The sequence below is a fragment of the Protobothrops mucrosquamatus genome, unplaced genomic scaffold (genome assembly GCF_001527695.2).
Source record: "Protobothrops mucrosquamatus isolate PMUCROS unplaced genomic scaffold, P.Mucros_1.0 scaffold1476, whole genome shotgun sequence".
NCBI classification, from domain to species: domain Eukaryota; kingdom Metazoa; phylum Chordata; class Lepidosauria; order Squamata; family Viperidae; genus Protobothrops; species Protobothrops mucrosquamatus.
The window spans coordinates 22256-41896 of record NW_015387654.1 but is presented as its reverse complement, the minus strand read 5'-3'; the positions used below and the strand labels follow the sequence as shown (position 1 = coordinate 41896).

At 36.9% G+C, this 19641-nt stretch overlaps 1 protein-coding gene across 1 annotated transcript in view; it reads left to right on the top strand.

Moving 5' to 3' along the window:
• Positions 1-19174, top strand: part of CNKSR3 (CNKSR family member 3) — a 73218-nt gene extending 54044 nt beyond the window's left edge. The window contains exons 6-13 of the mRNA XM_015822143.1: positions 3408-3527; positions 5056-5115; positions 8474-8542; positions 9970-10116; positions 13086-13210; positions 15661-15869; positions 17074-17163; positions 18745-19174. Coding sequence (XP_015677629.1) covers positions 3408-3527; positions 5056-5115; positions 8474-8542; positions 9970-10116; positions 13086-13210; positions 15661-15869; positions 17074-17163; positions 18745-19043 — 1119 coding nt within the window. The 3' untranslated portion in view covers positions 19044-19174. The remainder of the gene's footprint in view (positions 1-3407; positions 3528-5055; positions 5116-8473; positions 8543-9969; positions 10117-13085; positions 13211-15660; positions 15870-17073; positions 17164-18744) is intronic.
• The last annotated feature ends 467 nt before the right edge of the window (positions 19175-19641 follow it).

Sequence of the window (19641 nt, the reverse complement as noted above, 5' to 3'; positions counted from 1 at the left end):
TTCTCTTGGTGTGGCTCTTTGGTCAACTGGCTTTATTGTTTTAAACTTCTTACTGAAATAAGGGAATATTAGCCATTCAGAGTCTCACTGGACCGCAGTGGCATATAAATCCCAATGAATAATATCATTAATGTAATATAGGTGCAATAGAATTCTGGTTTGTTTGTTTGTTTTTTTAATCACTGCCTTGCATACAATTGCTGGTGCAAAGGGGAACTTTGATATAGCGTGGACACTCTGTTTTGGGGTCTCCAGTTGAAGTATGAGGTGAACCGTTTTGCTTCAGCAGACTAGAGCTCACAGTTCTGGGGACAGAACTTGAACGGGAATACACGACAGTACATTACGACAGTAGAAAAATGCTCTTTTGAATCAGAATTGATTTGAAAGGAGAATTTTCCAAATACGTTTGAGGCAGTCTTGTGACTGGAATAGGGATGCAGTGACCTGCGTTCAATATTTTGTAATGGTTAATCATTGCTTCCTCCTTTTGACATGAATCAGGCTGTGTTCTTTGATAAGACCTTCCGCCTGCCAGATAGATGGTGAGGAATTCACAGTATCTAAAAATACTCACACCTCCATTCAAAACAGAACAATGGTTGATTACCCTCCGTAAAAAAAATCCATACGCCCTTCTATTTATGCATTATGGTTCTTTCAATACTCTTACTTTTTATAGTAACATTCTTTGGTGTGTGCGTGTGTGTGTGTAAATGTAATTGCTTTCAACAACTGTGGTCTAACAACATGAGAAGCGTATAGCTTACAAAGCATGTCCATCCAGCTCACTGGCTCCTTTTCACTGCCCCATATCCCTTTCTGGTCTAGTAGCCATGATTGTTTAATTAGGGTCATAGTGTATGTTGGGTTGGAGCTTTAGATGTGTTGCTGACACTCTTCCTGTATCAGTGGTAACATTCCCCATAAGGGAGATGCTGTGATGGGTTATGGCATTGGGGCAATTCTCCCAAATAGTAGGTAAGAGTCAAGCTTATTAGTCAGATTCCAACAACATTTGTATATACTGTTCCTGGCTTTTGCAATATGAGATGCCAGAAGTGAATATTACTGAGGCTGTAATTGTTTGTACTAGATACAAGACACAGATAAATGCCCGTTCCTCTAATAAATTATGGAGGTGGAACTTGCAACAATACAGTGTTAGATTTGAAATTACATGTACATATTTGTGAATAAGAATTAAAAACTGTGTACTGATAGTAAGGAGAAGCTGGAAATACAAGGCTGGATAGGTATTAGATAAGTCTTTTGAGAATTTGATTGATGATTGGGATTAATAGATTGTGCTGATTGACAGTGGAGATGCGCATGTAAAGTGATTGCACTGATTTGCTATAGTGGGCTGTAAATAAAAGGAGTATTTTTTCTTTAACTTTTGGGATGTTTGTATTTATAAATTGACCTCAACAGATCTCAGAACTTATTTCTCTTCTTGGTTATTCCTTGATTTTCTGAAATAATGTTTCACAAGGATCTTTGAAGTTTGTTTTCTTACTTCGCGGTTACAATATTCCTTTTACGACTGGCAATATTTTATTTTTCAATTTTCAAATGATTTGACCGTAAACTTTCCTGCATATAATTGTGCACTTGTACACACAGGTCCAACGTTATTAATTTGCATTTGAGAGAAAATGAAACATCTGAAGTGTAGTGTGGGAAACGAGAAACAAGATTTTTTTCCACGACATGTAGTGTCCAAATCAGGACCTGTACTGTGATGCTTTTCCTCTAGTTTCCTTGAGTGAAATTTTGTTTGCAAGTTCATTGAGTAATTGCAGCCTCATTCCCTTGATTTTATTGTTTTTTTGGCTCATACATATATAACCTTTGCATCCTTTTAAAATTTGAGATGATATGGAAACAGTTCTGAGTGATAAACATTGTGTTTGTGGATTGTGCAAAAATGCATTCTCTTGAGAAGACTGTCTCTTGGTCCTTCCTTCCTGTACCTACTTCTACAATTGTGTCAAACATCTTTTCATTTCCCTGACTGCTGCTGCTGCCTTCACGTTTCAATGCTCTTGGCTAGCAATAGTACTTAGACGTATATACCACTGCATAGTGCTTTACAGCCTTCTCTGAGCAGTTTACAGAGTAAGCATGTTGCCCCCTACAATCTGGATCCTCATTTTACGAACTTTGGAAGGATGGAAGGCTGAGTCAACCTTGAGCTAGTCAGAATCGAACTGCTGGCAGTAAGCAGAGTTAGCCTGCAATGCTGCATTCTAACCACTGTGTCATCACTATGACTGCTTTTCCTTGTTACTTGACAGGAAGAAAACTCTCCTTAGAACATTCAACCGAGCATTCTGTGACTGTTAATATTCTCTCTCAACTTAGTTTGGGAGAACTTTTTAGTTCAGAAGGAAAGACTTGTGTCTAGAGGAAAGAATAATATATTAATAGCGTAGCCATTCAATATATGTACAGAGTGGGGAAGGGAAGGGATTTTCTTTGTGATCTTGATCTGTGATTGTATTTTTTTAAAAAAAAAATGTAAACTATGCGTTTGATGGAAGGAAGAAGTTTGACCTCCCCCCCCCCCCATTTCATGCTGTATATATCCTGCTGAAGTGAAGCAAATAGCAACTGAGAAGCAGAGATCACAATAGCAACATTCTACAATGGGAAGACTTTGTTCTCTAGTGCCTTTCTAAATCAGCTTCTCCCTATCCAGGTTCAGTTTGCTCTAATTTTGATTCCCCCCCCCACCCCCATATTGTTAAATTTGCATCTCCGAGCCAAAAGTTTGGGATTCCAGACAAGGCAATAAAATGTTCTTTTCATTTGAAATATGCATCCATATTTGGGAATCCAAGACAACTTATCATCTCATTATTTTTGAAATAAGTAAATACAATAAATGTTAAAACCTAAATATTAAAACTGCCAACTCAAACAAAAATACTTTTAAATTCTGTTTAAGTGCGTATTAAATGCTTAATATTGGATTTTCTTGACTTATTTTAGGAAATAGATCCTACACTCGAGTAATTTTTAGTTTGAAATAAAGTTCTTGCAGAGCTGTGGTGGCGCGGTAGTTAGAATGCAGTACTGCAGGCTACTTCTGCTGCCTGCTGGCTGCTAGCAATTCAGCAGTTCGATTCTGACCGGCTCAAGGTTGCTGATTCTGTAAACTGCTTAGAGAAGGCTGTAAAGCACTGTGAAGCGGTATATAAGTCTAAGTGCTATTGCTATTGCTTTCTTACCCAATGAAAGTTAACTCTGAGCGGCTGCTGTATCTTATGAATCTGGAATTAGCACGAAAGCAACAATTCTTAATTTAGGTGTTTTTTTTTTCTTTGTTGGAGGGGCTGTGCATGAGACCACCACCCCACCTCCCGAAATAATGTGTAAAGCATGTTCTTATTCTTTTCTAGTCTAAGGTTTTGAATGGAATCTGTGATAAGACAATCAGGTCAACAACTGATCCATTGATGAGTCAGGGTGCGTGTCTCGAAGAAGTTCACTTAAACAATATCAAACCTGGGGAAGGCTTGGTAAGAATTTTTGCATTTCCTTACTTTTCTAAATTGCTCCGGGCTACTACTTCAAAGTTTATTTAAAGTAACAAAGTCTAATTTATTTTCCCCAAGCAGAAAGAGAAAAAGAAAGTCAAGATGGAGGCTATAGTTGAAATCTTGCCCATTTTTATAGGCATTTTGTTCACAACATGTATGCACATATGAAAAGATGTGGACCACCATCTTGACATTTCTCTTTCTCTCTTTGTCTCTGTGTATCTCTCATACAAACAGACACACAGACACACACACACACACACACACACACACAGAGAGAGAGACCCATGGACATTTCTATTTATTATGGTATTTAGAGTGAGCTGAGAGAGCAAGCACCCTCTTAATTAGTTTGAACAATTAGTTTATATTGCAATCTGAAAAGTAAAAGCTTTAATTCTTTATCTCCAGGACTAAATTATTTCCAATAGGGAATTCCCACATGAAATATTCTACTAGGTATATACAAGAGAACAGAGAAACATTTAAAAAAAGAGTTCTCTGTATTGGCCCTGAAATGTCATTATGGAGTCCCATCAAGATTTGCCATTGTTAAAAATGTGAGTATCAAGAGAGGACTGTATTACTAATATTAAAGACTAATTATATTAAAATTGATTCTTTGTGGAGGAACATTTGAAATATTACGAACCTTTGGGTGGGTCTGTACTCTAGCTTAGAAAAACATCTTAAAAAGCTGAATTTGACAACCAGCATTTATTATCCATGTGTTTTGAAGAGTTTTCTAGGCTGTATTCAGACTAAAGCTTTTCAGCCATTCCCACGAGACGCACACTTATTTTGTGACCCTCATTTAAATACTGAGATTCTACTTAAGTCTATTTGTTTTACTTATTCATCACATACGCTTATATGCTGCTTCAATTATATGATTCAAAGTGACTTTGAGCATAACAAGCAATGCATATAGTGTGTTATGATAAATCAAAATTTATCAACTTTTATAAGCAGATAAATAATTTTATGCTTATTTATTCATCTGATTACCTACGGCCGCCCAATTCCAATTAGTAATAACAAAAGTTAGAAGTAAGTACTGCCAGCACAGATTCAATAAAACAATACCATCTTAACATAACATGAGAGATTCTTGAGGAAGATGGGTGATTCAGAAATGTGAAAAATCGATAGATATAACATCAAGCAACCTTAACTAAACAAAGATTCCTCTTTATTCTCCTAAGAAATGAATTGACTTGAGATCACTTTTCCTTCTTGATTGATTTGGAAGGTCTTGGTGTTAAGTGATTTCTGTTTAGATTCTCACCTCCATAGGTGAGGATTTCTTCTTCTTCTTTTTCTCTCCTCCAAAAGGAGATTATACTCCATTTACACAATTCAACAAGGCTGGTTTAGGCAGGCTCTAGCATGGTATTATCAGCCATGCTGTTTCTCATAAATAATTGTCTTAAAACATTTGAGGTATAACTGTGGATGAGTTGTAATTATTCTTATGCTTGTTTTATCTTTCTATTCCTCAATTTAGGGAATGTACATAAAATCTACTTATGACGGTTTACATGTTGTTACTGGGACAACAGAAAATGTAAGTATTCTTAATGTCTTCATCAAAGGGAAATTAACACTAGCTATTTGTGATAAAGTTGAACCCAAGCCAAACCTTTTTTAAAAATAGTAGTTTTATTAAACATTATAATTAAAAAGATAAGAAGCTAGAAAAGGAAAAATTGAAAGTGCAGAAAAGAAAGAAAAAGAATAGAAAAGAAACAAAAATTAGGAATATATAAAGAAATTACTTTCTTCTTCATAACTCATATAGACAATTTTAGTAACTTATTTATTTAGTTAGTTATCACCTTTTCCCCATATTCCATCTCTTTATACACAAATCTTTAAAGCCTTGGCATTCAGTCCTGGTCAGTAAAAGTCCATTAAGGATTACCAGAGATAACAGCATATCTATTTTAATCTTGATCAAATAAATCAACTTTATATTTCTTCCTTTTACTTTTAACAGTCTTGATATTTTTATATTCCTTCCCTTTATTTTTTAACAATTTTGATCCTTAATCCCCTCAAAAATGTCCTAGAACTTGATTTCTTTTCCTTTTTTTCCTTGTCATATCTTAGCAATTTTTTTCAAAACTGTAACATGTCTCTTTTGTAAATCCAGTATACTGTAAGAAAGTTATCCAGGTCATTCTTTTAGTTTGTTAAGACATCAGCCAGTTTCCTTTGTATATCCAGTGTAGTATTTTGTTACATCATTTCCATAGCCCATAATCTTTTTAAAACCCGCTTTCAAATCAATCTCAATCTTATCCTTTAAAATATGTTCCTCTTCCATATCATCTTCCAAATGCAGTTCTTAAATTTGTTTTTGTGGGAAACTCACTTGGTATAGTAAATCTTGCCATTCTGAAGGTTGCTAAAATCTGAAAAGCAATATTCAAAAATGATTAAGAAAGGAAATATGTGAGCCCTATGTCCAAATCACAGTTTGGACAAAAATTGAGATCCCTCATCTCCTAGAGGTCTTGTGGTCTCCTTTCAAGACAGTATGTCTGAAGTACTTGTGGACAATTCCAGGTTCTCTCCTAGTCTGGAGAAGAATCCTGAAGAACTGGTCCATTTGCCGGATCTTCATTCCATTGTGGTCATCAGCTCTGCTGTTTTCAGTTTGCCATTTCTTCCCCCCAAAATGGCAAAAATGTGACAGAAAGCAAATTCTTAACTTGTTATATTTTCATTTATTTTGGTCTCATAATCTTATCATTACCTTATTGCTGACAGTGATAATTTATGCTAAATTATCATGTGCATGACTGACTCTATCTGTTCTATATCCACCTTTTGGTTCAGTTCAGTTTGTATGCAAATCAGTAAAAGTGTTTCTAAATGCTACGTGGGGTTTTACTAACTGGAATTCCCAGAATTGTTGTTGAGCAAAATGCTTAGACTGTAAATGCAGGCTCAGCAAAGACGTGTTTATGTAGTGCACTGTCTTCCTTCTGAAAACACCAGCAGGATATTTAGACTGGGTATAGACTGTCCATATACTTCCTGGGAATCAAAGAGAAAGTTCTTAAATGCAAAGTGTCTCCAGATTTGAAAAGGAAAAGCCATGGAGATATATGTAATGAGTGGGAAAACTAATAATGAGCTCCACTTTCATTTTTGCCTAGAACAGGAAGATAGTGACTCTCTTCTATACACTGTCCTGTCCCATTGACCTGCAGGTATAGAATTGGATTACAATTCCCATTCTCCCCGGCCAGTGTGGCCATTGGTCATTTGAGAATATTGTTTTGCCTCATGTCCCAAACATTTAAAAAACCTAAGCAATGCAAATGTTCAGATCTTTTCCTTACCATGCCAAACTGGCTTTTTAGATTTACTGTTGTTATGTTTTCTGTTTGAAAGTACCCAGTGCTAGGAACCTTAGTTGGCATTCACAAGCATCTAACCTTCTTTTCTTGGGTTTCCAGATCTCTGCTGAGGAATCATGTTGCTAAGATAAGCGTCCTTTCCCTTCTTTGTAGCAATACAATGACAGTGTCTTGCCTCTGGTGGCTTCCTGTCATTTGGTATCTGTCCAGCTGCATCTCTGACAGAGCAGCTCTTAATGCCATGGAGAGATGTGTCCAATTCCTGTCAGGTGACAGGATTTCCAACTTGTTTTTAATGACTTTTGATTTCCTGCTTTTGGTGGGAATGTTTTGACCCAAACAAAACTTTCCAGTCACTTTCCAAATGCTGGTGATGGAAGCTGAGTGGGCTTTCCTCCCCTCTTTTGTTTATTAACAAATTAATTCTCAATTCAGAAAGAGTTGTGCTTTGGATACGCAATGTCTACAGTTGTCTGTTCAGAGAGGAATGTTGTTACTAAGAAAAGGAAGTTATCTTGGAGTCTGTATGTTTCCCAACGTCTCTCCTCTCTTTCGCCAGAGCTTCCATTTATGAAAACGCAACAAGTATAGCTTTGCCTCTTAATGCTGATGTGTAACATAGGAATGCCTTAGATCAGTCAGATGACAGTGAGGATTTCTTTCCTAGTAAGATTTTCCATCTCAGGTAGCCCCCAAGGGGATTGTCTTGTCCTGCATTGCACCTGATAAGGGAACAAGGGAAATGAGCCATTTGTTTCAGCTGATTTGAGTCACACAGGTCAACTCAGGACCATTTTTCTTTCTCTGTGATGTGAACTGTCAGAGAATCACTGGAATAGATTTAAAGCTGCAGAGCCATTTTAAACAAAGGCTGCCACACTCCTTTCCTTGTACTGTAGAACTGAGCAAAAATTATCCGAATTGTCCTACTAGTGTTTGCCAGCCCAGCAGAACTTTCTCCTCTTCATCCCACATCCTGATGGGGGTCTCTCTGCAGCAGACTTTAAAGGCACCTAAAGGAGTTCTGGAATGATTTTCCTCCTGTTTCTTCGGCAAAAATATTTTCCATCAACATGAGATGTTGAATGACTCGAAAGCTGCCTGCTAATAGATAATCAAACAATTCATCTCTCTTCCTAGGATATCTGAGCTATAACACTTTTTAACACTTCTCCCTTTCAAGTTGTATGTTGTCGGGAATTGAGACAAGTGACTTCATTCACTCTGTTAGAGCGGCCTAATTAAATTTCAGGTGTCTTACTAGAGAAGTAGAAAAGAAATCTGCAGACTGAAATGACCTTCCTCCTCTTTTTCCCTGCTCAATTGCTAGCCTTTGACTCAGTGTAAGAAAAGTCCTCTTTTGCTTTTTAACAACTGACTAGTTATATATAATGACTAGTTGTAGGGGGCCTGCCTTTGGAGGAGGCAGCTGTAGCTCATGCAGAAACACCGCAGACATTTCCATGTATAAAGCTTTTCTGCCAAGGGTGTACCATTTGAAAGTTTTTAAATTGGAAATTATTGTTTGTTTTGTTTTGTATTTATACTATGTAGTCTCCTGCTGATCGATCTCAGAAAATCCATGCTGGTGACGAAGTGATTCAGGTGAACCGGCAGACAGTGGTAAGTCAACGAACACCGCAAAAGTGGTTCAAAAGACACCACTTAGAATCAAAATTTAGCCTGATTTACTAACAATTATTTCAGTTGCGTGCCTTCATTTTTACACTGAACCGTTGCTTATACCTTAATGAGTTTAATAGCAAAATCATCTGTTAAAGAAATGCCCCAAATTACTGTGGTTAAAGAAAAACACAGATAATTGATACCTATAAAAAAAATTACAAACATTTAGAGGAATAATATTCGTCTTGAATGTGGGCTGCTGAAAACGTTCATGGATTATTAAGTGTTTTGTGAATCCTATCCCAGTGAAATGTGTAGGATCATTATGCATGGAATATTGTAAATGTTCATAAATTCCGCTTCTGGCATCTTTACAATTACAAATCATTACAATTATGGTGAATAGTAGATTGTAAACTTTATAAATGAATATATTACTATTTATTAGAATTAGCATTATTAGCATCCTATAATAAATTAGCATTTATTATGGGAAATATTTCCACTTCAAAGAAAGGATTCTTAGTCATCCCTTTACAATTTCTCTCTGCCTTATGGGATTTTGTGCAAGCAAGAGATGTTGCCTGCCAGCCTACAAAGTTTTGAGCAATATAGTCAAGCAGCACAAACACTAAACATTATATTCTTGGCCACTTAAGCAAAAGGTGCTTTGTGCCTTTCCATTGTAATCAAAGACGCACAGAAGACTTCGGAGGAACAGGAATTTGGGTGGCATATTTCCATTTTGAAATTGTGTTCGGGTTTAATTGCCTTCATTATCCCCATCGTTATTCCTCCTTTGCTCCAGGATAGGAGGAATTGTTCCCTGTTTGTTATTTGCCTTCCCTAGCCTAACAGTAATCATAGTCTTTGCCAAAAAAAGAAAAGAAAAATGGAGATGATATGGTTAGGGGTTAAAAAAGACAAAATTAAAATCTACTTTTTCTGTAAGGGGTAGGGTTTTTTTGCTTCTTGAAATGTCCAAATGGCTTGAAAGTTTTTAGAACTATTGGAAGTGGCCTGTTAAGAGCAAAAGACTTAATATCTTCAGGAAAACTGGAGAATGTTCATTGGTGTAATGCTTCATCTTCTACCGGAATTAATCATATCTACCTACTTGGGGTAATATATTATACAGACCGAATATTATTTGTTCCATAATGTTTTTTCCTCTAAAGCCATTCAACATATGACATCCAAGAGGTTTACAGAGACAATATAGCTAAGACTAGTGATATCCTATTTGTCCATAATTTCAAAGGAGAAAACTGTATCCATTGAAACTTCACATTTACACTGTTGAAAGCATGCCAAGAAAAAACGTAGCAATGGGAAACATTTTGATTTTCTTCTGATACCCTTATTTTAAATTCATTTCTTAAATTGGATTTAATTAAAAGATTTATATGCTATGTATTTAAAAGGTGGGATGGCAGCTGAAGAATCTCGTAAGGAAGCTTCGTGAGAATCCTTTGGGAGTTACTCTACTAGTAAAGAAACGCCATACAGGATCTTTTAATTTTACCCCTGCACCGCTTAAAAATCTGAGGTGGAAACCACCACTTGTACAGGTATTATGAAGTTACACAAAGTTTTTGTTTCCCCTTTCCATAAACCCTTTCTCATTTACTTATTTATTTAGTGAATACATATATTTTGTCTCCATAATTGGTCACAGAAATTTTTAATTATAATTTGCTATTATGCAAAATACCTTGGTTTTACGAAGCTAGGGTGGGATAGAAATGTTGTCATAAATACAGTTTTCAGGTTGGAAAAATATGTACTCTTTTCATGTTACCTTATTCCAGATTACAAAAAAAAGTGATCCATTTAAACATGCAAGATAAGCACTTGATGCAGTCCTTATTGAATTGTTCTTTTTCATACCGCTACTGATTGAAGTCGTTTCATATCTGGTGATTTTCACTTCAAAAAAACTAAAATAATACAAAACAAAAAGATATCTTCTCAGAACATGAAAAGTTAGGATGTCAGAAAATAAGATTTTTAAATTAGCTGTGATTCTTATATTCCAGTTTCCTGTATGCAGTTTTTGGGCTTGGGTTTTTGATCTTTTAATCACTGGCATTTGACCCAGTGATCTTTCATCTACATACATTCCTACAGGAAGGATTGTCCAGCATAAGACATTTTTGAATCGCTTATATCTTTCTTCCCTTATTTCCTTTGGAACTACTTCTTAAAATGCTCCAACTTTGATCTCAGAAAATAAAAGGAAAAAAAGGAGTCAACTCTAATGATAGCATACCTAAAGATGTATACTTACTTGGTTGTTATAGATTATAATGGGATGAGGAAATGAAGCAGTCTCTGAGGTTGAAACATTTCAGGGCAACATTAGTTCATAACAGAATTTTTCAATTAAGCTAAGAAGATGATTTATGACACATGTTTTTTAAAAAATCACATTATAAAAACACAATACAAATCAACCCAGCCAAATTAGCTCAAAACCCAGTAAATAGATATTAATTCTAAGATAGATAAGACAAAACAGTGCATTAAAACAATTCCCTGGGATAGGACGAAGTATTTATTTACTTAATGTGATTGTCCATTTCAAACAAATCTGTGTGGCTAATAACAATTTAAAAAACAGCAAGAAAACCAACAAAACATACAAAATAAATAGTCAGCAGATGAGATAAAATAATAACAAACCCACCCACCAATACACATTTAACATATATATTTAAATAAAAATAATTCATGGGATCCGATAGACACTCTGATCAAAACACCTGGAAGCATAGCCATGCCCTCAGGCCAATAGGGTTAGGCCAATCTGATATATATCCGTAGTAATTTGAAACAGATGTTAACCTAGAACTGTCAACTAAGTAAGATTAGGATAGAAGAGCCAAATCTCAACCTAACTGCTTTAAAAAAAAAGTGGAGTGGTTTAAATATCTTAAAAACATTACATTTCTACAGAAATAAAGAAGAGATGATGATTTACAAATTTGCAGGTCAGGTCATTAAAGAGCTAGAATTTGAAAACCTTGACCATGGAAGGAAGAACTGAAAGAAGAGGAATATAAAGAACAAATTGCAACCTTGACCTTGGAAGGAAGAACTGAAAGAAGAGGAATATAAAGAACAAATTGCATTGTGGGAAGTAATAAGGCCAGACAAATCTAGAGAGTTTATGATCAAAAGGCTCCAAAGACAAAACTTTGGTCATTTAAACTAGACTTTGTCTCCAATAGAGAGCCAGTGAAAAGGCCTGCAATGTACTGAGATATATTAGGAAGTCTGCAAATTTGTGTTTATAAATAAATAATATCAAAAATAATAATTGGTACATCATAAAAACTGATTTTATCCAAATAGTTTTACAGCCAAAAGTTGTTTTTTTTTAATGAAATTAATTTGTGAAAGCTCCTTTTATAGTAATTGCACAAAAGAAATAAAAGAATAAGGAAGAATTTTTTTTTTTACCCTCAACTCCCAGAACCTTCTTAACTGGGGTGGATATCTAAAAGACTATTTGAGCTGAATTGTTTATACTCCTCTGGAAAAGTTGAATTTAGGAAATAACCATAGATAATTGCACAGTAGAAAAATTGTGACCAAATATTGCATTTGTCAAAGATTAATCTTTATAGCCTATCTGAATTATGCTGTTGTGCTGAATTATGCTGTTTCCCCTTGAAGTGCCAATTGCTGGTATTAGCAAAATTGGAGGCATTGTGAAACCTGGGAGGGAAAAAGGGTGTGGAAGATACGGGGATTAAAATCTTTTCAAAGAGAATTTCTAAGCAGATAATGGCAAGGAAAGAGGGAATTCAATATTTCTAACAAAGAATCCACCGAGGGAAATAGTGCATCTTATATGAATTGAAATATAGTATCTTGTTTCCTTGTACAATATTAATTCATGCTATAAGTAGAATGAAATATATACTTTTCTGCAAGTTATTTAGGATCTGAACCATATGTAGAAGCAACACTTAGAATCTAACTGAATCACCCTGTGATACTAATCACTTAAATGCTTGATGAGGTTTGGAAAGAGATCACATTGGGAAAATGGCTTCCATCTTGATGAACAGTCTTAAACCACCTACAGACAGCATCTGTCTCTAGCAGGGTAGAACTACTAGAACTTCTGCTTAATTCTTAATTTGTGCCTACTTTTTTTTAGCAATTCTGTATAAAACAATAGTTCTTAAAGCTGCTTCTGAATTTGTGTTTGGCTTAAAGGCTTTGGCCAAACCTAAGTCCAATATGATAGAATACAAAAAATGTAAGGCACCTCTGTGTAGTGTTTATTTTTAAAATATTGTACATGTCCTTATTGTCAACAATCCTAGGTAGTTAGCATGTGATAAAAGTCCAAAGATATGATTTCATCCTAAAATAAGGTATTCAAAGAAATAATTGTTTCCAGTTTCCAATGGATCAGATAAAATTAGGGAATGAAGAATAATGTGAGCGTATAGTAGAGGAACTGGCCTGACTGCATTTTGTAGTTTTAAAGTTACTTAAGAACTGTTGTACCTTCTCACTGTAGACCAGCCTACACCCAGCTACAGCCCAGTCATCGGAAAACACCAAGGAGACATCACTGAAGAAAGAGAAACCAGCCATTCTGGATCTTTACATACCTCCACCGCCAGCTGTTCCCTACGCACCCCGGTATGCCAGCAGCTACATATTACTTAAAAAGAGCCGCTCATTATTATCTGGCTATTTGCATTCATTCCCCAGATGAATTACTTAGTTGTAATCAAGATTTACTTGGTGCTTCACACATATTTGAGCTCTTAAATGTACAGCGGTGTTATTTTCTGAAAAAGTCTTTGTCACTAGAATCATATAGCACAGTTTTGTCCTCAAAGGGAAATTCTTAAAAAAAAACCTTAAATAGAAGTGTATCATTTAGTTAGGGGTGGTGCTTGGTTACACTCTTACATTTTGTCCATTATGTATCTCTGCTTCCTAAAAAGTTCATATCTAGCCAACAGACATTTTTATTTCTCTTTTCTAAATGGTTGTGCCTCTAAAGCAGATATGTCAAACTCGCGACGTCACGTGACGTCGTGCAACATATCGGAGATTTTTCGCCGTTGCCGGCAATGGGGTGGGCGCGGCTCCGGTATGATGAAACCGGCCCGTAGGCCGGCAGTTTGACACCCCTGCTCTAAAACTTTTGAATCCAAGTTGGTGTGCTAAAATAACTTTAAGCAGCTGAAATGACTTAAATTGTCTCATCAAGGCTCAAAGGATGTGAGCATTTTCAGTGCCCTGATTGCAGTAGATTTAGTGGAGGCCACATTTATTTATACTCAAATAAAAAAAAGCATGTGCAAATAAAAAGAGATGCAAATGTCTGTGCATTTCTTCCCTTGTAAATGTTTTAAATAGTTGATGTTTAATTTAGAGCTAGCTTTGGTTTTGCTTTTCAAATGAAGAACAAAGCAGGAAGGGCATTCTTGGGGCATGTCAGAAAGCCAAGAGGTGAGCATGACTGCAGAAGAGATAGTGTAGTGGAATGTGTAAATGACCTTGAGGAACAAGGGGGGGAAAGTCTTGCCTAGGAAATAATCAAACAAGAGAGGGAGGAATCCCCAGTGGCTTAATGGTCAGAGAAAGAAACTTAGGAAGGACCCAGTCTAATGGATCAGTCTAAAAGTGGCAGTGGGTAGTTTGTACTTTCCGACTTGCTGGATTCTGTTAATGTAACCTTACAATAAAGTAGAATTAGATGATCAGGTTTACTGGGAAGACTATCAGAAGATCCCAGTTCTACTCTGGGGTGGAGCTTTGATCACACAGGTGTGCCTGCCATCTTGACTTATTGATCCACCCGCCTCCCAGATGCCTCTGAGATACAGAATGCTGTATGCTAAGACTGAATTAGGAGCCAAAATAGCCATGCCAAAGTCACTAAAAGTGCAAAGGGATAATTGTCTTCTGATGTTAGTGTGGAGACTTGCATTAAGCACCATATTCATGTGCAACACTTGCAAAATGGTAAATCTTTTGCTTTGGAGAAAAAGCCTACATGTCGAACATTCCATTCAGATTCTGCTTTTCAAAGATTTGTCAAATACATTTCTGTCATGTGAGTGGGAGGGTGAGAGGTTTAGTTCAATCGTTTATGTCCCCAGAAGCAAATTACTGAAGTATTGTTTTACTCTGCATATGGATATTCTCACCTGAATATTCAGCAATAACTTAATAAATAAATCTTACGGAGTAGTTCGATGACATCTCTAAATGATTTGTTGGAACTGCTTCATTCTTTCCAGCTTTTGTTAACAAATCATTCTGTCTTTCCTTTTCAATTTTTTATTTATTACTTGAATTTGTTAGCTTGGGATGTCATTTTAATTGGTTTTGAATACTGTTTTTTCCATATTGTAAAAAGAAAATGTAAGCCACCTTGAAGACACTAATGGAAAAGTACACAGCATTTGTTCATATAAAAAGAATAATAGTTTTTATTATTATTATTATTATTATTTTTAAAATCCTTGTAATACCTGACAGGAGTACTTACCAGTAATTCCCTTGTTTTGTTTTGTTTTTAAAAATCTTATATAACATTAATAGAACACCAAAGAAAGGTAAAAATTGAGTTCTTCTGCTCTATACATTAGGAAATGATACATAGATTCCTATTGTGTAATTTATTGAAAAATTATGAGTCAGGTCTCTTGCATGATTTATTGAGTTGCCGCCAATATTAAAGAAGAACAATTGAGTTGCAGAATACTTAGGCCATTCTTCTGATCACAGAGATTTATTCAGCTGCCTGTCTGAGTACTATGTGATAATATCTTGAGTTATCTTTAAACATGCTGTTACTTGCACCATAAAAGCTAGGGACTTTATGAAGCAAACAGAAAAGAAGAAAATGTAATTCTGGGGCTGTCCCACATTTTCTACTTTTTCCTGCAACTTGCAAAATTCGAGCATACATACGGACTACTTTGGGTTTTCCTTCTTTGTTTACTCTTTCCTTACTTTGTTTACTCTTTTCAGTCTCTCTCAGGTGGCCACTGAATAGCATTAGAATTGTTCAGGGTTCAGGGTTGCAAGCCCTTTGTTCATGTTGCTTATTGAATGCAATATCTTTTCAGGGACGAGAAAGGGAACTTCGTTTATGGAGGAGGCAATAAACCCAAACAGCCTCTCCCTGGTTCCAAAGGGGCAGAATCTCCCAATTCTTTCCTTGATCAGGAATGTAGAAGACGAAGGTTTACTCTGATAGATTCTGATCCATTGCCTCCCTACCCCAGGGAAGTAAATATTCCACTAGCAAAGATGAGGGAGAAAACTCCATCTTACGGTGAGAAAACTCTGAACCTATATTGGGTTTTTCTTCTTTCGAGAGTTAACCCCCACCTTTTTTTCTTTAAGTCTTTAAAAATTCTTCCTTTTTAGAGAGAGTCTATAACTGGTGGAAATATTCTTATGTAAAGTACTTAAAAGATTTTTAAAATATAAATTCTGGCATGTATCTGTGGTTTATAACTTTTCATTTACAATCTTCTGTTCCCGTTGAACCTGTTAAGCTGTTTCTGAGTAGGCAGACCTGCAGAATCTTGTGTTGCTGAAATTTAACCCAGAGAATTAGTTCCATTCTCACCCTCTGCCAAAGAGACAAAAGTAGAGGATCAGTTAAGGTGGTCCATCCCTGGTGTCTGGATCCTTTAATATTTGAGGGTTGGCAGTCAGTGGTGCCACACAAGTCCAGGAACATGGAGCTAGAGTGGATGAGTGCCTTACCAAGCAATTGTGAGACACAGAACAACCGCAGGGAGATGTACACTCATGGCAGAAGGTGAAGAATGAAAACAAGTGCATGACCATGCTTAGGTCTAGTCCAGTGATGGCGAACCTTTTAGAGATTGAGTGCCCAAACTGCAGCCCAAAACCCACTTATGCATCGTCGAATGCCGGGCGGATGTGGCCAATTGGGTGGGCATGGCCCACTGGGTGGGCATGGCTGCGGTGGTAACGGCAGACTGGGTGGGACTAAAAAGTTCAATCAATCAATTCCAACTTTGCAAGATCTTTTTTTTCCCCACGAGAAGTTGAAATTGTCTGATTGAACCCCCCCTTTTTTTTGGCACACGGCGGCGGAGGCCTAAAGTGAAAAGGTTTTATAAAACCCAGCTGAAGGCCTAGGACTGGGGCAACGGCGCGCGTGCCCACAGAGAGGTCTCTAAGTGCCGCCTCTGGTACCCGTGCCATAGGTTCGCCATCACTGGTCTAGTCTGTGGTGATAAGAGTGGCGAAACAATCAAACTTCTTCACATTTACTGCATGCATAGAAACTCATCCAATGTTTAAAGTTGTCTTCTCACAAGAATTGCCATTACACAGATCACATTGAGGAGAGTATATATAGCTCAGGGTTCAAGGCATCAAGGCAAAAATTCCCCCTCTCACACTGATGATGTTACTTAGCATGGTAATTAAATGGCTGCAAGAAAACAACCAAGCTGAAAAAGTAGATCACATAACTTAATAATGTCTATGGTTTTTAGGAAAGCCTCGCCCGTTGTCTATGCCTGCTGATGGAAATTGGCTGGGAGCTGTAGAATCTTTCTCTAAGCCGCGAGCAGCAGGGAGAAAAGGTGAGGAACTTGTTGAAGTTCAGTTCCTTTTCCTAATAAGAACGTCTGTTCATGGTCCACATTGCAGTTTGATGTTAGATTTCCACCTGTGCATTTGCCAAGCAGAGAGAAACGTGTCATTTTTTAAAAAATCATAGCCTCCCTGGGTCAGCAAACTAGTCGTTGTTTTGGCAAATGTCAAAGCAACATTTCACTCTTAGTTTATATTATGTTAATCTAATAGAGAAGTGCTTTCGATGATACTTTATACTCCAGATATTAATGTAATAACCTGTTATTATATTGAGAGTAAAAGTGCACAATCCTGGCTGCTGTGGCTCCTGAAAGGCTTGGGTGTATGTATCAGACATCTCTGGAAACACTTACCAAATTGTAATTTTTAATGTGATAGCTTGAGGAAATTATGAAATGCTTGATTGGAGAGTAATCACATCAAAACCCATATTTAACTTTAATGAAGCATAAATGAAATCACAATATAGTTTGATGTCACCCATATTGGGGCCCTTAGCCTAACAGAAATTGTGCACTTCTGCACAAATGCTAGTTTTAATGTCTCATTTGAGATGAATACTGAGTTGGGAAACTCCATTGTTGCTAAAATACTGTTTAAAAAGCTCGCAGCTAGCAATTCTTAAGTACTGATCCAAAATAGTAAAATATCTGTTTCCTAGAGCTTGTCAGAGCATTGATGTTTGCAGGGGATGTGTGTATATATTTGTGTGTGTCAGATCCAAAACATGCACCATGATACAGAAAGTGTGACTTGCATGCTTGCAGCAAACATTAGGATCATGACATCACTGAATCTGTGTCAGATTTTGAAGCAGTCTCAGTTTGCTGTGGACATCTGTGTTTCAGAAGCTTGTTTAGAAGGAAAAGACATGGAAGATAGCATTAGTGGAAACTGAGAGTTCCAAAAGAAAGAGTGAGGAATTAAAAAATTTCCTTGCAATTCGTGTGTTTCAATTTGTCCCTTAGTAAGTTTATGTTCTTTCCTAGAGGAAACAACAAAGGGATTTTAAGAATGAATGTATTTAGACTTAGATATATACTTATATGCTCATATACCACTTCACAGTGCTTTACAGTCCTCTCTAAGCGGTTTACAGAGTCAGCATATTGCCCCTTACAATCTGGATCCTCATTTTACCAACTTCGGAAGGATGGAAGGCTGAGTCAACCTTGAGCGGCTCAGAATCAAACTCCTGGAGTGAGCAGTCAGTTAGCTTGCAGTACTGCATTCTAACCACTGCGCCACCATTATATTTATGTATAGTTTATTAATTCCTAAAGTAGAAACTTTACCCATTAACTTAAATTTGGGCTGGTGCTGGTGCATGATGATTAAGGTTCAGGTTGTAGTGGATTACAAAAAAGAATGTTAGTATAAAAAAGAATGTGGAGGCCAGTTCAGATTATATTCCGCCTGCACAACAGACAGAGAAAATCATTTTTACCACGTCTGCTGGAGAGTAGCATAACGTTAAAAGCTGCTTAATCTTTGCCACAATGTGGCACTTTTCTAAGACTTTTTGAACGTGAACTTTTCTAAGACTTTTCTGCTTGTTTTTTTTCCAGCTGAAAATGCCCTCTGCCGATACTTCAGCAATGAAAGAATCCCACCCATTATTGAAGAAAACCCCCCCTTGCAGCCTCCGTTTCCCAGACCAGTGGCGGAAAAACAGTTAGTAAAAGGTGCTGACTACATCAGGGGAAGCAGGTGTTTTGTTAATGTGGATCTCCATAACAGCGCAACCATCCCTTTCCAGGAGGATGGTGCTAAAAGGCCACCTGTGACTACATCCACAAAATCTTCCTCCACAGAACCCTCTTTGCTGGTTAGCTGGATCACAAGGTTGAGATTATTGACTCATTGAGTGGATTGGATGAAAAGTGGCTGAATGTCTCACCAAGTGCCTTCTTTTATTCTCCAGTCAGAGGGATCTCTATTTCCTAAAGAGTTATTTAGTGACTATGTCTTTTATCCCCTGCTCCCTTCAGAGAATCTTTCTCCCCCCCCCCCCCGCCCCGATATTGCTATCTCAGATTCACTGGAGCTGTGGAAGGGGACAGGGAGTTAATGGAGGAGATCTCAAGATGTTTTTTTTTTAAAAAAAAAAAACCCTATCTGAAGAGAAAGCAGTCCAGTTTCAGGACTTCAGGAATCACTGCTAATGTGAAATCAGTGGATTCTAGGCAAAAGCAATCTCTTTGGCCTTTCATTTGCTCATATGCTATGCAGCTACTCGATGTGGAGGCTTTATAGCACTGAGAGAAAAAACCCCAAGCTACAATTCTGACCAAGGAAGAGGAAAGAAGAAGGTGTGTCATTCTGCTTCAAAACTATGCAACTTGCAAGTGCCTGTGGAGAACACAGCTCTAAGGAAAGAGAAGGCTTTTTTTCCCAGTTGTTGTGGTCCACCACAAATATCACTATTTTGGGTACAATCCCAATTATTAAAACTTCAGTGCCGT